This window comes from Scaptodrosophila lebanonensis, unplaced genomic scaffold, assembly GCF_003285725.1.
Source record: "Scaptodrosophila lebanonensis strain 11010-0011.00,11010-0021.00 unplaced genomic scaffold, SlebRS2 tig00001415-arrow-pilon, whole genome shotgun sequence".
NCBI classification, from domain to species: Eukaryota; Metazoa; Arthropoda; class Insecta; order Diptera; family Drosophilidae; genus Scaptodrosophila; species Scaptodrosophila lebanonensis.
This window is the reverse complement of record NW_022060742.1, coordinates 6,504,741-6,527,423: the sequence shown is the minus strand read 5'-3', so window position 1 is coordinate 6,527,423 and position 22,683 is coordinate 6,504,741. Positions and strand designations below refer to the sequence as shown.

Here is a 22,683-nt window from a genome sequence, read left to right as displayed (position 1 = left end):
ATTTCAAATTGTATTTAATTATAATAAATATGAAAAAGTTGTCCAAGATTATGCAACTAAAATTGCAGCTCTATAAATAAATTGTTAAACATTAACCCTCGAAACGAAAGTGATTCAAATTAAGCCATTGTGGCGCCAAGAGCCCTCCAGTGTTGTTTTAAAGTGTTGCCAATGCGAGCGCAGCAGTTGAGGAACTGTTGTGTGAAATGCAAATCTAGCGGTTTTTTAAATTTGTACTCTGCAATTAATTTAAATAAAAAATATATAAATCACTGATATAGGCTAATGCCTAATTATTAGGTAATTAATTTAAGTTTTGTGTTAACTGCGTATCATAGGGAAACATTGCATGCTTCCATTCCATTACTTGATATCGATAAGTGTACGCACTATCGATATGTGCGTTAGTTACATCGGTAGTTTTCTTACATCCCTACTGCCAGTAGCCAGTCGACGAGAAGTTTATTTTATAAATAAATAAATAGCGAAACGCAAGTGGTAAAGGCAACGCTACAGTAGCAATAAATCAACGAACAAACAAGTCGGCAATCACTATAGCTATACCCGATCTAAACTGCCGCCGCAAAAATGCAAATGTGCGAATTCGGGCTGCAAAAAGCCAGCAGCAGACCTGACAATGGTGAGTAGGAGAAGAAGTAGAACTAAATATAAATACTGCAAATCGTTGTTAGAATATTACCCAGAAAAACAATGGAAAACACTTTAAATTTTACAGCATGTTGTGAAATACGCGTCCCTTTTTTTCGCTTGTTCGCTTCTTTAAGTCGAGATCGGTAGCCGGCTATTCCGTCTTTGGTCTGTACTTAAAGGCGTCCCCATAGGTGGTTCCCATTATCTGGGCTTTGTCTAGGATCTCTTCGCACTTAAGCGCCCTGCGTTTGCCTGTTGATGTTAGATTTCCATAGCTTTTCATCATATCGTATTCGGGCAAACGGAATATTAGTCTATTCTTATTCTGCTCCGCCAATTTCAGGCATTCATCCATTCCCATCTTTGGCAGTACGTCGTACATTAATGTATAGGTTGTGGTGCAGTTCTTCTTAAGTGCTTCCGTCGATTTGAATCGCACCTGTGATTGCGTGTTCCTCACCAGATTATCGAAGGCATCTCCACGCCGACGTATATGTGAGCGCAAGATATCGACGCCCTCAAAGATGTCGGGCCTGTATGAAGTTTGGGAAAGTGTACGATGTTGATCGCAGGTGTTTTCACACCACATGCCAGGCAGAATACCCTTCGAATTATTTATTTTGCAATACCGGCGGTTACTCCAATAGCCAACTAGCACGTCCGGGCTATAGTGAGGGGGGCAGCGTTCGTTAAGATAGGAACCGCGCGGCCCGGTGTCTATTTTCGACATTTTAATTAAACCAAAAGCTCAATAAAAGACGTATAATTTTAGGTAAAAAAAATCGCTTAAAATAAAGAACTACTACTATAAAAAAGCACTGATTAGAAGAGGACAAATAAAACTGATAACTAGGTCAAGGCATATCTGGAAACTGAGCTCAAATTTTTTTTTACGGCATCAAGAAGTTACACCCTATTTCATCCTATTTGTGTAAGTAAAGGTAATGTCGGAAGCCCATGGAAAGGGTGTAAAGCAATTTCTCATTGCTCTTGTGTCTGTCGAAAAGTTTTAATTCTGAAGCTAAGCTATTGCCATAGAACAGAAATGTTATACCTGTAAAAAATTAAGAAACTAGTCTAGGATAATAAAAATCTGGGAGCTACATTTTAGCAATTGTGGATTTGTGTTTGCCTCCAACTTAGAGAACTTTGCGCATAACTTGAGCTTTGTGCGTTGCTTATTTAGTTTATAAAATGATTTTGTTTGTGTTTAAAATAGATTTCAAATGCCTGTGCGTTGCTACGTCGGCGGTAGTGACGATGGTGGAGGCGGCGGTGATTTGAGTGGTTTTATTGAAAATCTATTTTGCGAATGGCCAGGCCATCAGTTGTGCCCCTTCTCTGCACTGCCCCTCTCCCCTCCCCACCCTTCCCTTTACAGCAATGCGTGTTTGTGTCGTCAGTTTGTTGTTTTCATTTAAATACTCAAAAACCCGGGCAAACTTAAGTGGCGGCAGTGGCGGGAGCGGCGTTGACGACGACGTAGTCACAGTGTTGGCATTACTTTTGGCAAGATGCATGAAAATATAGCATGTAGTACATGTATCTACAGTAAAACCTAGCAACTGTCAACACTCGATTAAATGGCAAAACAAAATTAAACATGCTCCACGCTTACACAAATTGGTTTAAAGATTAGAAAAAACATTGCTTAGGTATACGTTTTTGTAAATGACACTCTTGATATACTATATTAAGCGCATAATACAGCATTTTTACAATCAATTGCGGCTCATTTCATATTAATAAAATCTCTATTAATAGTTTTATGGAACCTTTTAGTCAAGTCATCAAGAACTTGCCGTTTCTATGCAAATAGGTACTGATTTCATATTTTATTTTTGCACTTTAAAATAAATATCTTGTGTAGTACTATGTGTGTTCTATTTAAATTAGCTGTAGTGAAAGATTTGATTGTGCAGGCACAAAATAATATATTGGTGGCTTTTGACAATCAGGAAATAAATTTGTCATTGACGACAATGAAGTGTAGCCTTAAATTACTTCCTTGTTTTATATTTGGATATTAAAAAAAAAATGAAGTCACGTTTAATCATGAATGAGAAAACCAATTGTTTGCATAGTTGGAGTAAAGATTCCTGAAAGATCAGTTATGATCTGTTATGTTTTGCTTTAGAGCCTGATAAAAAGAGGACATTTTAATGGTTCCTTCTTATCTTATTTCCAGCAATTACCTTTATCATATGCCTTTCTTTAAATTTGGCGTAAATAATCGGATTTAGTCAAATAGTTCCAAGATATACGGATGTTGAGGAAAAGTCACAAACTTAGGAAATTCGGGCTACCGAGTTTAGTTATTCTATTCTCTTATATTTCCTGAGATGTGTGCGTTTATTTAGACTAATGAACGGGTTATGTACGGGTTATCCATCGTAAGCGATTTATAAAAGAAAATGCTTTAAGATTCCGTTAAAATTTCTAAAATTATTGTATAATTTAAGTAATATTTAATTAAAAAATCAATTTTTCGTCAAGATATTGATGATAAGGAAGCATTTTCATTATCATTAAATTATGGAATCAAAATTGAATGTAATAGCTTACCTTTATATGTATATAGATTGAAATATTATGTTCAACATGTAAAATTAAAAGTACAGTTAACAAAAGGGAAACACATGATAACGCTTGAGGTCGAAAAAACACTTTTAAATTCATTCTGTTACTGGTTTATTATTACTACAAGTATGTTTTTGGGATAAAAGATGGCAATTGAATTTAAAGTCCGGGACAAGCTTTTAGTTGTAATTATTGTGCGTATAAATATTATAATAATACAATTTTAATAAATAATGGATTAGACCTTTATAAATGAGGCTTGAGCATCAAACTAATCTAGTACATCCTCATTTAATACGAACTCGGCCTAACGCGATTAAAAATTTGCTACCATTTCTTTTTTAACACGCTGAAAACCTCGTTCTTATACGATGGAAGTTGAAAAATATTTTAAAATGAAGCCTATTACTATAACTTATTTTCGCTTAACACGAGGTTTTCGAGGAACGCAACCTCCGTGTTAAGCGAGGGCTAGGTGTATACCCTTTTAGCTATTGGGTACAGGATGTACAGCTGTGTTTAATTAAATAGTAGTGCCGTACCTCATTCTTTCTAGTCATCAACATTGAACAACCGATATCTTTTTAGAATGGCTGGAATGTAAGCATTATAAATCCGAAAAAATTCCGTTACATTTAAACGCCTTCTTATTATTCATGATTTTACACAAATACCAATGAAAAGTGCTGTTCATAGAAATAGTAGTGCCTTTTTCATTTTTGTATATAAGCCGATTGTGAATGTTGTAAAAAGTGAGAATAAAAAAAGTGTCCTTTATGAGCCTGCTAGATGTTCAAATGTGCTCTCTGTGACCCTCTTAGGTGGACTTCACTGTATTGGTTCATGCTCTGCCGATATTTACACGAAACTAAAAACAGACAGCACGCGCTCGCCTGCTACATTCGAGTTTATTGTTGTTTCTCGATGATGCTATAAACGAAATGTCGTTCTGTGGGTTGATGATGTTGCTGTGTTCGTTGTTGTTGCTGTTGTTACTCTCATCTCTTAGTCAGTTGTTGCGCCTTCCTTGTTCGTTGTTGTCCGCCGTTGTTCCTCTTTCGTCGCGTTGCTGCCGTTTCGGGCCCGTTGATCAACATCATCGCTGCGCTCGGATTCGCTTCGACGTTTCTGTTTACATTTGTACGCACACACACACTCACACGTACATAGGCAAACATAAACATACAAACACACACACATTTGCGATTCGCACACATTTTTCTGTTTTTTTTTTTTTTTAAGTGCACCACAATGTGAATATTTTCGGGCAAGGAGAATGCTGAGAATTTGTGTAAATTAATTTATAGTTTTCTTTTTCGTGCCATTTCGTTTTATATGTTTTTAATTTAATTCATTTGCTACAAATTATTATGAATAATTACTGATGATAAGACAGAACGGAGGCTGTGACTCAGATATAGCCAAGGCTAACAGCTGTACTTGTATTGTCTGTCTGTCGATTTGTCTATTCTCAAGGCATTTCAATGCAGAAAGGAATTCAGACAGCAGCCAGTTGCCTAGGCTGCTCCCTTTTTTGCATAATTCATTAATCCCGCAGGTGGCCTTTGACCCAACCAAATGAAGATTTGTCAGACGGCGGCATTTGGCAACCTGCCCCATGTGCCCCTTTGTGTATGCAACAGGAATTTTTATAGTTTCCTTATGCCACGCATACAATGCGCTTAGCACGGTTCGCTTCTTGTAAGAACTGAGACCGGAACAGGATGATGTGCTTAGCTGGCACTTTTTCTTCTTGTTGCTGTTGCTTTTGCTGCTACTTAAGCCAACTGAGGCGGCATTACTAGAAAGGATAGCGGAAAGTGTGCAGAGGGGGTTGAGAGCCTTGCTAAAAACTTTTCTACATGTGTCAGCTAAAAAGCAAGTTTTATGATTTGCGGCCTAAGGAAGACGTACACACACACACATACAAACACACGGACTTTTAGACTTGTTCGAATGTGGTTGTTGTTGCTGTTCGTACTGATTTGTGTCAAGCAGTTGGTACACTGCGATAAAACAAAGAAATAATATCAACGACTTTTTCGTAATGATGTTTTTGACTCTTTTAATTTTTAATAAATGTTGAAGCAAATACAATAGTTAGACTATTAGCAAATAAGGGAAAAGCCCGTCACTATTAAATAGCGCAGAAACAAAAAGAAAGAAAAATATTGTAAAACAGTCTGGAAAGTTTCAAAATCAATTTAACGTTTTCTTTGCATACTAAAAAATTATGACTAGTTGTTGTCCTGCACGGATTAATTTTAGGAGAAAAGAATGCCTAATTTTACGCATTAACTGATATTAAAGGGTGACAAAAATATGGCTCGAATATTTTATACCAAGTAAAAGCTATTGATTTAAGTTCGTTTTTTTCAATGGGAAACTAATTTTTCAGAAACTATTTAAGAGCTACACCTAGTCTAAAGTTTCAAGGCAGAATTAAGATCTGTTCGGCCTGAATCTTGGATCGCCTTGTCATTGTAAATTGTACTGTAATTTAGGATGAATCCATTGGTAGACAATTTTTTCGACTGTGACTTAAATATTAAAATGAAGTACTCCTCTTTTTGGTGCAGTGTAAGGCAGCCTGGAAGACACAGCAAGTGTGCTAGTTGGGTGTCCTTGGTACGCAGTGATTATTGTGCAAGTTGCTGTCGTTGCTGACTGGCTAACTGTCTAGTGTCTGGCATTGTTAACGCCTTTCATGGCCACCAAAGGCGAATTAATTAACGTGGCGTGTGCCGGTGAAGCATTTAACTTTTTAATTGACTCATAAAAGCCATGCCGACGAAGAAGAATGTTCACTTTCTTTTACCAAATACCGATGAGAGTGGGCCAAAGCGTTGGCTCAGAGTGCTAGTCTAATAGCAATTGCGTCTAATTAGATTAACTTTGGCCTGAACATTGATATTGCGGCTTTATTGCAATTGGCCAATTGCCTGTTGGCGGCATTCAAAATGTATTGTGAGCTTCTTTTGATTTTCAATTTGAAATTTAAAATTGAAGTTTAGCGTTTGCGTAATCTTTGAGGGCAATTAAAAGTTTTGCACGCGTCAGGGTATTTAAATATGGACCATCCAAACTTAAATACGTCAACTAATTTATGCCGCGCCACGCCCACTCAAGCGTAGACAGACAGAGTGACACAAGACATCCCACCCACAGCCCACAATGCGCTCAGGCATTGCTGCAGCGACTGCGACAGCGGCAGCGGAAGTGACACACGCTAGCAACTGCGACGGCAACGCCAACGTCAACGTTGACTGCACTGCCAAATTACAGCCTCACTTGGCCAGCACTTGGCCTCGACACACGACGCTGGCGACGACGACGAGTACAACAACAAAAACAACAACGACAGCGATGCGCTTTTAAGCTCACACGTGCGGTTGACACTTGCTCTCAGTTTTGCACACCCACTCCCTATCTCCACTACTTTTGCTCTTGCGCTCACTCCATCGCTCTCATTTACTGTCTTTCTCTCTCTCTCTCTCCCGCTCTCTTCAACTGTCGCACTGTCTTTTGACCCAAATAAGATGTCGTAATTGCAACAAAAGCGCGTGTCGTTGGAATTGTTACTTCTTACGGAACATGTGCAATTGCGTTAGTATTGCCGACATCAGCAGCGAGCCACAGGAGCGACTGGAGAGAGCGACTGTGCAACAGTCCTCCTAGGCGGACGCAGCAGCAGCAGTCACAGTCACTTGTCCCGCATCCTTCTGCATATACGGCGCTCAGTTAACATTTGTTTAATGCCAGGCATTTTGGAGCGTAAAGTAAACAACAAGCTGTCAAGCTCAAGCATTGTTGTCGTTGTCATCGTCGACGTTCCACGTTCCATTGCCACTTTGTACCCCCGTCTCTTGCTCTGCCTGTGCATAAATTATTTATTACGACGCATTTAGAAACGCATTTCCCAATTGAACGCCAAAATGACAAAACCACCCTTGAAGACCCAGCATCATTGAGCTTTAGCTAATTTGCTTGCTTCTTTTGGCTTAATGACAATCCAACCGTCAGTTAATCGATGAAACATTTCCATCTCGAGTTAATTAAATTCTCATTGATAAGGTGTATAGTTTTCTGGAGAATGTTAGGGAAACATGCAATTTGGGCATCAAATCAAACGCTTTTCGCTGAAAACAAACCAAATTATGGAGTCCCTTATTATATTGAAATTATGTTTTTTTCCTACTCAATGGAGCCAAAACGTAGAAACCTTATTTATATTTCAATACTAGCTATTGATGAAATTTCTCAATATCTTTAATTTTATTCATAACGTCGGCACATATCGGGTGTCAGGTGATAGATAATTCTTTAAGTTTTTATTAAGAGTTTATTGATGGCCACTTCAAGTAATTTCTATGAATTATTGATTTTTTCTTACTAAGTCATGATTGTTTAATCACGGCAGTTTTTTTTTTCTTGTTCTTCACTAGCTTCATTTTATCAACATCAAATTTCTGCTGTGGGTTGACGTTCCAATAATATCTTTTCCACATTCTTTGAATAGGTGGTAGGAAAGGACAATCAGGCATTAAAATAATTTGAACTAAAAAGTGTCTTATTTTTCGAATAGGATTTGAAAAGTAAATCGGAAAAAAATTGTAGCGGGAAACTGTTTTTGAGTAGAAATCTGTGTTAATTGAAATTAAATTAAATTGTTTGAAATTCTATAATTTTGAGTGCAAAGTATTTGCAGGTGCGACCACTGCCTGCTCATTAAGAAAGATTTGGCACATTACCTATCTAATAATTTGCTTATCCAATCTCACTCACAACTCTTATACATTGATATTGACCGTCGGGACATTGTTAAGTAACTGCCTTAGTAACATTGTGGAAAAAAACAAATCTAGTAAAAGAATACAGAATTTTTTCCTCATTGTTATCCATTTTTGATAAAATCTGAATCGACACAATTAATCGACTTAACAAGTACTGGCATTTGTGCGATTAATAGTTGACGAACATATCTACCTTCAAGCTGACTTCACCTTTACAAACTTTTTATGATATTTGCTTTATTGGGACGCTTTTTCATTTCAACAAATTTCTGGTGATAATTGTTTATATCGTAGTAGAGTCTGCGACTGGAAAAACAATTCAAAAAAAGGCGTGAAGACGAATATGTTCGAAATTTGTGATTACTGAAAATATAATCGAAAAAGTGCGTTTATTTATCTAAAGTCAGACAAAATCTTTGATGAAATTGATGGAAATGGAATTAAATATCGCAGTTTAGCCAAACAACTGGGTTTGTGAAAGGACTGTTGACTGAAAACCTAAAATTTGTTTTGTGACTTGGCATTTTTGGCAACAAAAATCGCATTTCAACCATCAACCACTCCCTGTATTCGCCTGATTTGTCATCGTGCGACTTCTTCTTTTTCGATTAAGGAAAAGCGTTTTGTGGACATATGAGTAAAAGGCTTGTACCGACTTCTTTAAACACTCGCCCGACACACAATCACTATAGACCCTAGAGGGACTATTTTGAATAACATTAATTGATTTTGCCAAACTTATTTTTTCTTTCCCTTATTTTTGAAAAGTCTAACTAACTTTGTAGTACATTTATTAAGTGTAGTACATGTATTAAAAGATTTATATTTACGCAAAGTATATTTTTGTGATTCCTACGCTCTAACAAGTTGTGCCTGCTCTGGTTTCAACCGAATTATATAACGGTATTTTGAATTAAAATTTAATGTCTACTGAATGCCTGCTCCAGTTCGTTCGATTCGATTGTCGAGCTACTTAATGCCCACATCATTTGCATACGATTTGCAATCACATTTTCTTTGTCTCAGTCGCATTCTGTTGCATACTTTGAGGCTGGCGGCGACCCAAAAGGCCCGCGCGTCGCAGACGTCGCCATTATACAGATAGATAAACATGAATATTTGCGTGTGTGTGTGTGTGTGTGTGTGTCACTCGAGCTGTTGTTGTAACTGTAGTTGGAATCTAGGACACGCTGTGCAGCAGCAAAAACCACACACACACACTCACACATACAAATAAATATACTATGTACATATACACGGCTGCTGCACCTGCTCAATCACATCACGAGCTGATGGGCTGGCGAAGGGTGGAGAGGGGAAACTGAAAATGTGGTGGATGAGGGGAAAATGAGCAGATGCCCAAAGACTTAAAGTGCAGTCGTGCGCCACTGATATTGGACTACATGCCATGTACTTTGTTGTCCCACACACACACACCCAAACATAGATAGCACAGATTGCTTTTCCATTGGCCTCCATTTTTGTTGCGCAGTTGAGTGCGACATTGCGATGTGTTTAAGGTTGGCGGCACTTTGGGCCAACAAAACATTTAACCAACCAGCGTCCAAACGCCAACGCCAATGCCAGAGCGTGCGTTCATCTGTGTCAGCTAGTAGTTAAGGTCGCTGTCTATCCTAGGATGCCTGCTAACCCTGCTAACCCCCCCATCCTCCCCATCCTCCCTCCCCACACTCGCCACACTCAGCCCCTGCTTCAACTGCAGTTTGTTTTAAAAGCTTTTTTTTTGCATTGACATCGATGAATACATCAATTACATAAAGATGGATGCGCGTGTGGGTGTCTGTGTCAATCTGTGTGCTATCCTGTCAAGGATAAATGCATTTTGAGTTTTTTAATTGACCGTTTAAAGCTATTCCAACATGCATGAGCGTCTGTGTAAGTGGATAAATGGGAATGTGTCTGTGTGGTTGTGTGTGTGGTGCGTTGTGAATGGTTTTTCGACGATTTATGTTTTTAATCAAATTTATGCCCGCTTTTCACTTTTATTGACTGCAATGTAACATTTAATTTGTTCCGGAATCTATCTTGAACGATTTTTGATGCACGTTTCCAAATTTGATTGAAGTTGATGGAACTCGTTACGGTTCCAAGGACAACAAGCAAATTGGCTTAATTTAGGCTAAATGTCGCGAAATGTTTCACTAAAATGTTTCAACTTTTTTCTATACTTATTAATAATACAATAATTATAAATACATATGTAGCGGAATACAGAATTTTATGTTTTTATTTATTTATTTATTATTTTATGTATGTGTTTTGTTTTAATACAAAAAAAAAAAAATTGTATTCTCTGAATTACATATACTTTCTTTGACGCAAGACTGGCAGCTAAATGACTTAAACTCTTTTAATAAATAACAACTAAAAAGAACATGTTCCAAAAGCCCCGAGGGTTTGATAGCATCTTAAAGTTAAAGTTAAATCTAATGTTATCATCTAAAATACTATTAAACATTATATGGACACCGTGAAATAACTTTTTGCTTTTAGTGACTAAGGAAAATAGATAAAATACATCTGGTAAATCGCGTATGTGAAATTTTTATGGCATTATTTACGTAACTTTAATGAAGTCATATCTGCAAAAACTTTGATTCGATTTTAGCGAAACAAAAAAATATTCAATACCCATTCGATATATACTTGTACGAACAGCTGCTCGCCTTGTTAATTATAAAACAACTCAACGAAAGCGGCTTATTAAAGCTGACCATTTTATCAGTTAAGCAGTTAATCAGTCGTTTATGGAGAAGGTATATACATAGATAGCTGCATTATTTGCCAGATAGATAAACGTAGTGATGGCAGTCTGCGCATTAATTTTTTAAATTTCCAAATCATGTCTTAAATGTAACGGTATTGTAATAAAACAGAATAGAAAGTCTATGCTAAAATATAGTTTCCTGTTGCGAAAACTTCTTACGGATTTGCTATAAAAGTCTACTTGAAGAATAAAAGAAATTGGTGAGAAAATTAGTTGCATATCTGTATGTAGCCTTAAAGTTTTTGGAAATAACTGTATGTTGCATAAAACAATATGTCCAGGTTTAAAACAATATGCATATTGCTTATTGGAGAATCTAGACGAATCCTAGGAACATTCATAAAACAGTCCTTCCGAGGACTAGCTTCTGCTTCTGAAAAATAGGGAATGCAACTATTTCATTGGGAATTATTTCAAAATGAGCGGAAATATTAAACCATCCTTATGAAGAAAATTGCAATCCGTTTAAATAAACATATAGTAGAAATTTTAAATTAATAAGTCCATGTAAATGAAAGCTGCATTTCTGCGAATTGGCTTTTGATATCGTAAAAATTCCATTTATTATTTAAAATGTTTCAACAGCCCCAAGCTGATGCTGTCGTCTCAGCTCCCCTTATTGTAGCGCTTCACATGCGCCCTTCCGCATAGATCGCCGCTGGCGGCTCTAAAACATTCCTGTTTGGCTCTCAACACAACATGGAATTATCTCAAGGTCTTACCGTGTGGCCTGTGCCAAAGCCTCAAACGATGTGTAGATAGGCAAAGATATCCATCCGAAGCAGAAGCAACAACAAAATTTACAATAAGCCACTCACTGCATACGCACCAGGAAGCAGAACTGAACACACTAACACTTCCATACATACTTGTATACCAGGCATATGGAAATGCCACCCCAAAACGAGTAGAACGCTACATACACGCCAGCTAGACTATCGAATACTCTGCCCCAGCTTCTCTTTTAAGCAGAAAAAGGGCGAGTGACACCATTCTTTCCTGTGGAAGCTTTATGATATCTGAAGTGGATGCAATTTTAGATTATGAATCAACTTTGTTTAAGATATCTTAATAGAAACAATTGCTATATTATTTTAGATGTGGATATGTCTATATCGAGTTGTCTCTTCTTGCTGATAGATCAGCACACGTAGGGTTTGCCACGCCTCCTCTTTCCTATTTCATAGTATAGCCTAGCACCCTTCGGGTAAAGGGTATACAAACCAAAACGTTGGTTGACAAGGGAAGCAAGAGAGAGAGAGAGAGAGAGAGAGAGAGAGAGAGAGAGCGGGAGGGAGCAGGGCCATCGCTTTAACCTGTTTTTGTCTGAGCTTTCACGCACACGAGCGAACGCGCTCTCTTCTGCACATACAAATAGAAATGGCAATGGCAACTCGCCACTCACCTTGCTTTTGAACCACTTTCGGTTGCTACCCTTTGTGGCAAAAGCACAGACTACAGAGCCGAGAGAGACCGAGAGCGAGATTGGCCAATTGAGAGAGGAGCAGCGTGCTTTTATCAAGTTTTTTACTCTCCTCTGGCGGCCTTTTTGCATGTGGATATGTGGATATGCTGGCCCAGTATCCATTCGGTCGTGTTCCCATAATGTCTGCCGGCGGAGCGCAGCGCTTGCAGCCGTCGTCAACGTTGTCATTGTCATCAACAGCAGCAGAAACAGAAACAGCAGCAGCGCAGGCAGCGGAGCAGCAGAATCAGAATCTGAAGAAGAAGCAGCAGCAGCGCCAGCTTAAAAATACATTTTTACAATGAAGCAAGAAGCGAAAAGCGAAAAGAGGAAGCATGCTTCTCTGAAAATAAAAATACCAATGTGAAAAGGCAAAAGAATATAATACTCACACAAATATGTATATATATTTAAAAAATAAAATGGCACGCGCAAAGCAATAAATAAAAATACAATTCCCTATAGATATTGGAGAAAAAAAAAAAAAACAAAAAACAAAAAGAAAAACGTACACACATAGAAGCGCTAGAGCACGCACACGTAAAACATACATACATACATATGTATATGTAGGCATGTATGTATGCAGGAAAAGGAAGCAGTTGAAGCCACAATCAAGTGTGTGTGTCTAAAGTGTAAAAGTGTTAAAAAAAAAAAATGGGAGCTCCCCCGCCTCCAAAAAATGAACGAACAATTTTCAAAAATTGCTGAGAAATTTCAGCGAATCCGTGCGGTGCGTGAATAAATCGTGAAAAATGCTTAAAGAATTTTTGTGCAGCATTTTTATTTGCTACGTACAAAATACTTTTCTTTAATCAAATACTCGTATACGTGTTTGTGTCTGTGATGGTGTGTGTGTCTTTTTTCGCTATTTGGTGTATTATACATACACAATGATACACGTTGTCACACAAACACACACACACATCTATATATACGCACGGTAAGCGTAGCGTCAACATCGGTTGCTTTGCTCGTTCGGCTTTTGGGGACTCATTCGGTTCTGAATTTTTCGCTCGTTTCGTTTTTCAATCGGTGTCGCGCGCGCGTTACACTAAATGGTGGTAGTAGTAGTGGTTATTGCTGTTGCTATAAAATTTAAATTTTAATTTATTGCTTCTAAGGTCCTGCTCGAAACCCCACCCTATAATATGCATATTTATATGCATATTCATTTTTGCAAGTGCCCCCAACTTAAAGCTAATGCCCGAAAAAAATGAAGAAAAAGTGCAGGCATGGCGCGGCTCATTCCACAACAGGCGGCACATCTCGCACTCTCTCTCTCTTGCTCTCTCTTGCTCTCTCTGTCTCTCCGTCGCTGGGCATTTACTCACTCCCAGCAGGCATGCGCTTTGGCGCTCAATGCAGCGGGCTCTCATCCCCCCTCACAACACGTTGCTCTGCCAGCGCAACAAATTTCTAGTACAGCGAGGCGACGAAGTTGTCGTGAGCGACGAGCACAGCTGCTGTCATAACGGCACATGCACTCGCTCCCCTCTCACCGCCCGCACTCTACATACACCACCCATGCGGCAGGGCTAATGCAATTGCCTGGTTGTTGTCCCAAATTTGTGACGAACTTTGCCTCGTTTTGACTTGGCCTTTTCATATACAAATTATTATATATACATATACATATATATACTGTATATATTCCCTCTCTACTCCTCTCCACCTCGAGCTGAGCAACGTCTTGGGTCTTGGTCGTGTGCCACACGTCGTATGCGTGCTATTTCTTGTTTCTTTCATTTCTTCTTTTTAAGGCAGCTACGTCATCTGTCACCTGCCATATTAGCAAAGTGGTGGGGGAGGCAAAAGGCTAAGAGGCAGCGACGCCTTCGTTCTCTTTGGCATCGTTGTGCGCTTTTTTCCAAGTCATTTGGCACCTTTCTGTTTTCATTTATGTATTTTCCGCATATTTCGCGGGTATTTCCCAAACAAACACGTACACACGCACACCTAAAGAATTTCAATAGAAGGCGTCGGCAAATATCGATGACACAACGATGTGGTATTATTTACCTTTCAGCCATATTTGTTTGCATTTTCATTTTTCTCGCCTTCCTTCTCTCCATTTCCATTCGCATTTCGTGTGGCGATGCGTTCGCTTTGGTTTGTTTATATGCATAAGATACAGATGTGGATAAATAAATAAGATAAAGACATGGCAAAAATTTCGGAGTTTCGAGCACGCAGAATAATATTAATAGAGCGTTAATATACGAAATTGTTTATACTTATGGAAGTGCATTGTTTTGCATTTAGCTGTCTTCGAAGATGTGCCTTTAAATAGAATATTTGTAAAGTCAGACATCAAGCAAATCCATACATTAGAATCATCAAAATGATGTCATCGGTATTGTGCATATCGTGTTGATTTATTTATTTATTTATTTATTTTCCTTATAACCTTATTAAATTTTTCATTTCGAATATATGCATATAAATTCTTATTTTGAAGCTAAGACTCGGATATGTTCACAAATGTTTGGCTACAATAAACAACTTTTTTCATGGATCTAATAATTTTTGAGTACTAAACAAATTTTGATCTTATTTTCTGAGGATTTAAGAGCTTGTTTACAATGCAAGTGTTGAGTGCAAATGCTTCCTTAGAGCTAGCTTGGTCTAAGTCTAAATATTTATATTTACAAATTGTGTTAAGCTATATTTGAGAAATGAAAGTTTTTAGATCACTGCATTCTGAAAGCTTGCGCCGAACTATTTCTGCTCATATGGGCCAATGACTCAATAAATCATGACTAACAGCACCAGAAAGAACATATTGAACTGCAGCTTTGCCTTTACTTACTTAAAATGCTGCCTCGATGCTACGGCGCTTCTCTTTGGTCTTTAAACCCAAAAAAGGCAACTTTCTCCCGCTAATCCGAGATTGATAATTGTGCCTATTTTCGAAACAAGTTGCATTGAGAATATGTTGTGTCTACTATTTCTCCCAACTAATCATATACTTCTCAAATTTCAACATAGAATAGAAGATACTTTGCAAATGAAAATCAGCTCTAATTACACATCTTTGAGCAACTGATAACAAGCTTTTTATATCTTAAGGTTATTCACATCAACTGGTTGTTCCTTTAAACCCTGCACCTATCACAAAAATTATTTCCGGCATGTGCGTAGCCTTTAATGAAAAAGTAACTTCAAAAGTTGATTCACAGCCCAAGAGGTGCTTGGCTTTATTCCCCCCCTTACAGTTTCTTTTTCATATTTTGTTTTTATTTAATCAATGATGCTTTTTTTTATTTAAAAAAAAAAACTCACTCACTCACCTACAGAGTCCATTCAACTTGTCAGTATTCTTTCTGTAAAACAAATTTTCAACCCTTTGCTAATGCCAGAAACATGCAACGAAGGTTTTCGCAATCAAATATTAACATAATTGCTTTGAAAAGTGAGCAACAGCAACAACTACAGCAACAACTACAACAACAACAACTAGTTTAGTGGTATCTGGCAAGCCTGAGGCAAAAAGCACCCTCTGATAATTAAGCAGATAGATGTGTGCACGCATTTATCCCGAACTGGTGAGCTCCTCTATCTCCGCCGTGCGTTGCCCGTGCAGTTTGTAGTTTTTATTTCTTTGTTTAATATCAAAATAAACCGTAAACAAGGTCATTGTGTGTGTGTGTGTGTGTGTGCGTGTGCGAATACGAGTGGCATTTACTTTATATAGATACACATAACGAGGGAAAATCGGTCGGTCGTTTGTCGTCGTGGTCGTGGTCGTCATACTATAGTTTGTTCGGTTTGCTCTCGCGCTCTGTGTGTTGTGCGTTCTATTGAAAGTTTGTTAGGCTATAAAATGTGTGTGCTTCAGCAATATCTTCAATGTGTGTCGTCTCCCCTCTTACCGTCTCGCAGGCAAAATGTGTGCCACAAGGAAAAGCAAAACACAAGCAAATCAAAGCAAACTTCATATAACCTGAAAACTCTAGAAGAACAACAAGAAACATAAACTGAAAATTAATAATAAAACAAAACAACAAACAACAAACTTTACCAAAACAAAATCACAACCAAAAAGCTTTAACTACAAATATTTTTAACTATACATGCATACAATAAGTTTAAGTCTAAATTAACGTAATTCTAATAATAATTAAAATAAAAGCAAAGAAAATTTTCAAGTGCAGCGCCTAAAGATTTGCATATTAAAGCAATAAATACAACAACAACAGCAACAGCAACAGCAACAAGACCATGAAGAAAGGGGCTCTGTCTCTCAGTCTGCAAGCTTGTGATTTTCGGTGATATGGTGTAAATGTGATAAAAGCGTTATTAAAAGTTTTAATAAAATTACAACAAAAATAACACAAACACACAACTTTACTACCAAAAAAAAAAAAAAAAACAACAACAACAAGAACAAAATACCAAACAAAAACAACTTTTGAAAAGTGCACCAAAGGCCTCAACTTGTGTTTTCGTGATGATTTTCGTTTTGCAAACATTTTCTACGAAAGTTAAACAATTAAAACTACAAGTATAACTATATACATGCATATATCTACACAATTAAGCCTTCTCGTATCTATTATAATATTAAGTTAAGTCGAAAGCACAAAAGCATTCAAACTAAAACTACAACAACAAGAAAACCAACCAACTGGCCCAAGCAGCGCAAACCAGGCGTATACATAATTATTATTTTTTTTGAACAATATATATGTATGTACTGTCAACTGCACTGCCGCATATTTTTGACAAGCAAAAATATGATTTTATTCAATTCTAATGAAAGAGAACAACAACAAAATAACAAACAATAAACTTTCCTAACTAATAAGCAAAGGAATCTTATGAAGCAACAACAACAAGTTAAAAGACATCAGCAACAACAACAACAGCAGCAGCTGCTAAAAACAGAAAGTCACGAAACTCTTCAAATCAAATTTCCAAAAGCAACTGTCAGAAAAACAAAACAAAAACGAGAAAAAATCATGCAATAGTTTTTCTAAAGCTGAGGTAAATTGTTTTGAATATTACATATGTATGTGCGGGGCCCATGGGGGCCCATTATGAATTATATTGTATTATAAATAAATTGCAAGTTTCTGTACTTTTCTTTTTGCACTTTTATTAACGGCCTTCAAATGGTTTCAAATGTCTTTAAAAAAAAAACAATAAAGTTTTACTCCTCCTCCACAAGTAGAAATATTTCCACAGCCCTGTTGTTATTAATAAAACAAATATATTTCCTTTCAACACTTTTCAATACTTAATAACATAAAGCGAAAGGACGAAAGTCCTGTTTTTGTGCCCTGTACCTGAAGAAAAACGCGTATATAAGGTTTGTGCAGAATTTGTAACAAGCAGATAAGCATGATAAATCGATCTACACCTGTTCGTCCTTCTGTCCGTCTGTATGAACGCGTGAGTTTCAGAAAAGGCTTAGCCTATATTGACAAAACTTGGTATGTAGACTCTTCTAGTCTCTAGACTGCATAAGTTTATTTAAATTTTTGTTTTTGTATAGGAGATATTTTCACCGCTATAGCTTTTCAATACTCTACACAACTTCCCAATTTAAATATAATTTTCTATTTCGATTACCTCGACTCGAAACTATAGTCCCCTTTTTAGCTGCATAAAACAACGTAAGTTATTTAGGATACAGGGTATTTAAAATTCGGGTTTGCTTGACTGTAACATTCCCTCTTGCTTACGATAGGCCTTTGCGTTCTACAATCATCTATATCTGGGCACAGGTTTTATTGTTTAATATCCTTTAAGATGTTTGACCTCAATTTTCACCCAATAAGGGGTTGAATTATTGTAACTGCGCACTTTGAGCGCATTTTATTGTTGTTTTGACTTTATTTATCAATACCTGACCTTAAGTAGTTTTTAAGTGTTCTAAATTCACATGTGTTACCGAATTTATAAGTATTTGAATTGGAAGATGGCATGATGTGACTGTTTTAATCACTTTTACCAATTCGCAATTTTTTTTGCAGTACATTTTACATAAACTGTGATTATGAGTTCCACAAAATCTCAAGTAGCCCTTGCTACAAATATTCCAACCAACTTGGTTTGCTCCTCCGCCAACACCTCCAACAATATAACGGCCACAGCAGCAACGGCAGCAACAGCAGGAGCAGAAGCTACGTCATCAGTGGCAGTAGCAACAGCAGCAGCAGCGGCAGCAGCAACAATAACAACATCCCCAACAGCAGCAGCAGTAGCAGCAGTAGCAGCAGTAGGAGCGACGTCGTCATCGACATCCTTGGCGGCAACGTTGCCGACGTCATCATCGACGGCATACAATAACGTTGCAGCCACAACAGCAACTGCAGTTAGCAGCAGCAACAACAATAGCAACAACAGTAGCAGCAGCAACAGCAGTGAGGAGCAATTGCCAGGCAACGTGACTGCAGCGGCCAACAATTTGGGACGTCAGAATAGTTTCGGCAATAGACGCGTAAGTGTTCCCCTCCTTTCCTTTCTCTGTCTCTCTCTTTCTCTTTGCTTTTTTTGCATTCTTTCCGCCGATCCAACTATTCAATGGTATTTATGCCGCACATGGCGGCGCTAATTGCTATATGGGTCAGGTCAAGTCGAGTTCCACTAAAAGTCAGGTGTTATATACGTATATATCTCATTGCACATACATACATAGCCATGAACTGAGGCGCTCTTCATGCGTATATACTATATACATATATATCCACTCGTATATATGTGGATATTCACGCCCATTTGTGAGCTGCGCACGACTGCAGTCTGAATGCGATAAAGTGGGTCAACATAACACATAACATACTCATATGTACATAATTCGTTCATGCCGCATACACACTATATAATATACAGCTATATATGCATATGCATACTCGTAGTTGCGAATTTCCAAGAAATGGTTCCGAGTTGTTTGCCTTTGCAATTACATTGCTTAAATGGAATTTCCCAATCGATTCAATTGCATTCACACAAAACTATCATTAAATTAAACTAAACTCCCCCAGGCAGACGAAACAAAATAGTGTGTGCAGAGTTCAAGGTTTATGTGTGGCGGGTGCAGTTGCTGATGTTGCAACCAAATAGTGCCACATTTGCCCTTATGTTCAGATTTATTGCCAGCATACTTTATGTGGAACGCGATAATTTGTAGAGAGCAACAGTAACCGAAAACAAAACCAAAAACATGCCCGTTTTGTGGTCGGCAACAAAAACAAAACAAAAAATTATAAGCTTCGGGTTGAAGCGGGCGTTCCTCTTCAAGGTCGATTTATTGATTTTTCAACAACAACAGCAACATTAACATCATAATGCCTGCAAAAGCACTGTTCGGCCGCTTGATGACGTTTGCGGAAGCAGCAAGAGAAGTGCATGAAGCAATTATATGAATACTCTGGACGAAAAGTGACTCAAAAATACATAAATCAGTACTATAAATATGTATATAAGTAAAGTAAAAGATAAAGGCTCAGCCGTACTCAGCCTTGAGCTATGCAACATTTTTTAAAATTCACAAATGAAAAATAATTTTTTTGTCGCTATTTACAGCCCCTTTAAGGGTAGTCCAAACGACTATTATCAACAAAACAGGCAAAAAAAAAAAAACAAAATTTGATGATAAATAATAATGATTTATTGTTGATAATTTTAACATTTATAATTAATGGGGAAAGAAACTTAAGTTTTTAATATTTTGTTAAAAATGAAAAATAAAAGATATAATAATCCCTTTAAAAGTATTGGGTAGCTCTAGCATTTCAGTTTCGTTGTCAAATTTTAATTTGCATTAATTGGTTTAAACTCGTTTAGATTCTGTTTGTAACTTATTATTAACTAATTTTTTAAAACAATTTTAATAAACTTCAGAGAGTCCTCTATTTCATATTAATGGTGAGAGGTTTAGAATAATCGTGGAATCTTATTGACAATTTGACAATTTGAATCGTTGTCACTCCAGAAAATGGGGCCACCATTATATGCATCCCATAAACTATTCAAATATTCATCGTGCGCTTTCGATATTATTTGCAATTCATAATGCACCACATTCTAAAAAATCCAAATGTTGGCAACTGGTGTCAATAAAGATTGAATCCTTTCTGTTCGTCATTTAAACTGCAATCATTTTCAATATTGTAGAAATCGTTGAGTATTTTGGTGACCTTCCTCATAGTTATTTTTATTGTTTGGCCGGCTCGAGGTCAGAGTAAGAAAAACCAATTTATTTAATTTTCTTTTCTTTTTCCGATATATTTCGGTTACGCCACGGTAACCGTCTTCAGGGCAACTACAAAACATATAACATAATTAACATATTAAAACTATAACACAAGAATTTTTATATAATTACTTATTTAAGCAAGTCTGCTCTGTTTGACTTGGAGTTACTAACTAACAGGTGTCTGTAAATATGCGCGCAATTTTCGGTGTCTGCTTTGTAGTTAATTCTGTATTTGTTAGGTGTGTTGATAATGTGTAGCGTTTCGAGAGTGAATCGCTTACTGTAGTGTCGTTCTTGTTGAAGTACTTTCGTTTCTTCAAAGTTGGGGGTGTGTCCAGTCTCTATGCAGTGGGTTGTTAGAGCAGTTTTTTGTGTCAATGTTTGATGCCTTAGTTTGTAGTCTGACTTGTGTTGTGATATCCGTGTTTTTAGTTTCGACTTAGTGGTTCCAATGTAAAATCTCCTACATGGGTTGTCGCTGTCTCCGTCACATGGAATTTTATAGACTACGTTATTCAGGTCCATTTCTGCAATTTTACACTTAGGAACATTTTTAATAGGAAGCTGTATATCTCACCCTTTTCCCACATATAGCATTACACATTATAGTCGAAATAGAAAAAACTTTATACTAGTTATGATCTAAAGAACTTATTATGGAATTATATTCGACCGTCTGATCAGCTGCTTATGCTGCTCCTATGATTAGTTGTAGCTCTAAAATTTAGGGATAAAGCCTATTCCATTGCTGCTTTCACAGCAATGCTGCAGTTCGATTCATTTCAATTAATTTCATTTATTCACAAAAATTGGCTCATAAATTGGTGTGTATGCATAATTAGTTAATAATAAAGAGTACAGGTTATAAAACCTTATCAACATAATTATTATACATACACATCAATTTATGAGCCAATTTTTGTGAATAAATGAAATGAAATGAAATAAATCAGCTCGATTTATTGAAAGTGGTTTTTTTAAATAGAGTTGAACCTTTGTTTTAGGTGTTTTTGGTAACTAGGATACATTTAGTTTGCCATATAAAGTAAAAGCAAATACAGGGCACTTGGCAGATATTGCCATTGACTTTTCCACAGGTACAAAGGAAAAGCTGATAATTGCCAGCAAATCGCTTGTCATCATCAAGTGGCCAAAAGCGTGCAAGACAGAGTGTTCTGCCAGGGACTTAGGTCTTCCATGACATGAGCAAAATAAAAACCAAAACGACCGTTAACTGATTAATGATGTCAGTCGATGTGTCAGAGGCCACTCACGTTCTGTTTGCCGAGCAAAATCAATGGGCTCAGCAGTAAAAACGAAATTAATGTGCCAGGCTAACGGACTGAGACTGAGACCTGGGACTGGGACTCGAGACAGAGCCAATGACTGAGCTAACTGGATTGCCTGCCTGCCTCCCAGGCTGCCTGCCTGCCTGTTGGTTGACTGCGTTGTCCTTCAGCTCACGTCGTCGTCATCGTGAAATGTCAAAAGGCGGCAGCCAGCCAGCCAGTGAGAGACTGACGTTAAAGCGATTTATGTGGCTGGCACGGCAAAAGCTTCGATGTTGACGCCGTTCCGTCCGTCCGTCCGTCCGTTCGTGTACACTCGTCAGACGTACTATATATGTATAAAATTATTTCTTAGCGCGTTTTATGGCTTTGGTGGTTTTTCCCTTCCGTGCGCTCGTTAACGCTCAACCCGCACCCAACACATGGGCTTTGTTTTACATTTTAATGAGCAACATAGGACGGCGCGCTGCGTTCAACAAACAATTGCATCACGGTGCGAGCAACGGCATTAGCTTTTCGTCAACTTTGGCATTAAATTGGAGGCAACTACTTAATTCGAAACTAATTGTTGCTCACACCTGGACTGCTGACTACTTAGCTTAATGGCGCCTGCATACAAGTATAAAGGGTTTTTACGAAATAATATCAAATGAAGAGAAGCGAATGATGGCTAATCGGCCTTGAAATGTCACTTTAATTATGAAAATTTGAGTAACCTTTTAACTGTATTTACACCTATCTGATGTCAATTGTTTTGGCATTGGCGATGAAATTTCGCCAACTCCCTGGTCAGTCATATGCTCACGAAACTACTTATAGCGTCTGTGTGGATCATTCCCTTACTCGCCTTCTGTCGATTATTCTACCAGCTCCAAAGAACTGCAAACGCTTTGAGTTCCCATCAGTTCGTG

The 22,683-nt window shown here is 37.6% G+C and overlaps 2 protein-coding genes across 2 annotated transcripts in view; one reads left to right on the top strand and one right to left on the bottom strand.

Moving 5' to 3' along the window:
* The first annotated feature begins 472 nt into the window (after positions 1 to 472).
* LOC115632732 (protein encore) overlaps positions 473 to 22,683 on the top strand; it is a 35,965-nt gene continuing 13,754 nt past the window's right edge. The window contains exons 1-2 of the mRNA XM_030529978.1: positions 473 to 640; positions 18,259 to 18,725. Of these exons, the coding sequence (XP_030385838.1) occupies positions 18,282 to 18,725 (444 nt within the window). The 5' untranslated portion in view covers positions 473 to 640; positions 18,259 to 18,281. The remainder of the gene's footprint in view (positions 641 to 18,258; positions 18,726 to 22,683) is intronic.
* On the bottom strand, positions 508 to 1,429 carry LOC115632945. Its single transcript, XM_030530241.1, has 2 exons — positions 701 to 1,429; positions 508 to 631 (listed from the first exon to the last, which is right to left on the bottom strand). The coding sequence occupies exon 1, from the start codon at positions 1,379 to 1,381 to the stop codon at positions 803 to 805; it is 579 nt and encodes a 192-aa protein (XP_030386101.1). The 5' UTR covers positions 1,382 to 1,429; the 3' UTR covers positions 508 to 631; positions 701 to 802.

What these genes read in the sequence shown, in the direction of transcription:
- LOC115632945 (XM_030530241.1), bottom strand. Translation starts at nt 1,381, where the DNA reads ATGTCGAAAATAGACACCGGGCCGCGCGGTTCCTATCTTAACGAACGC.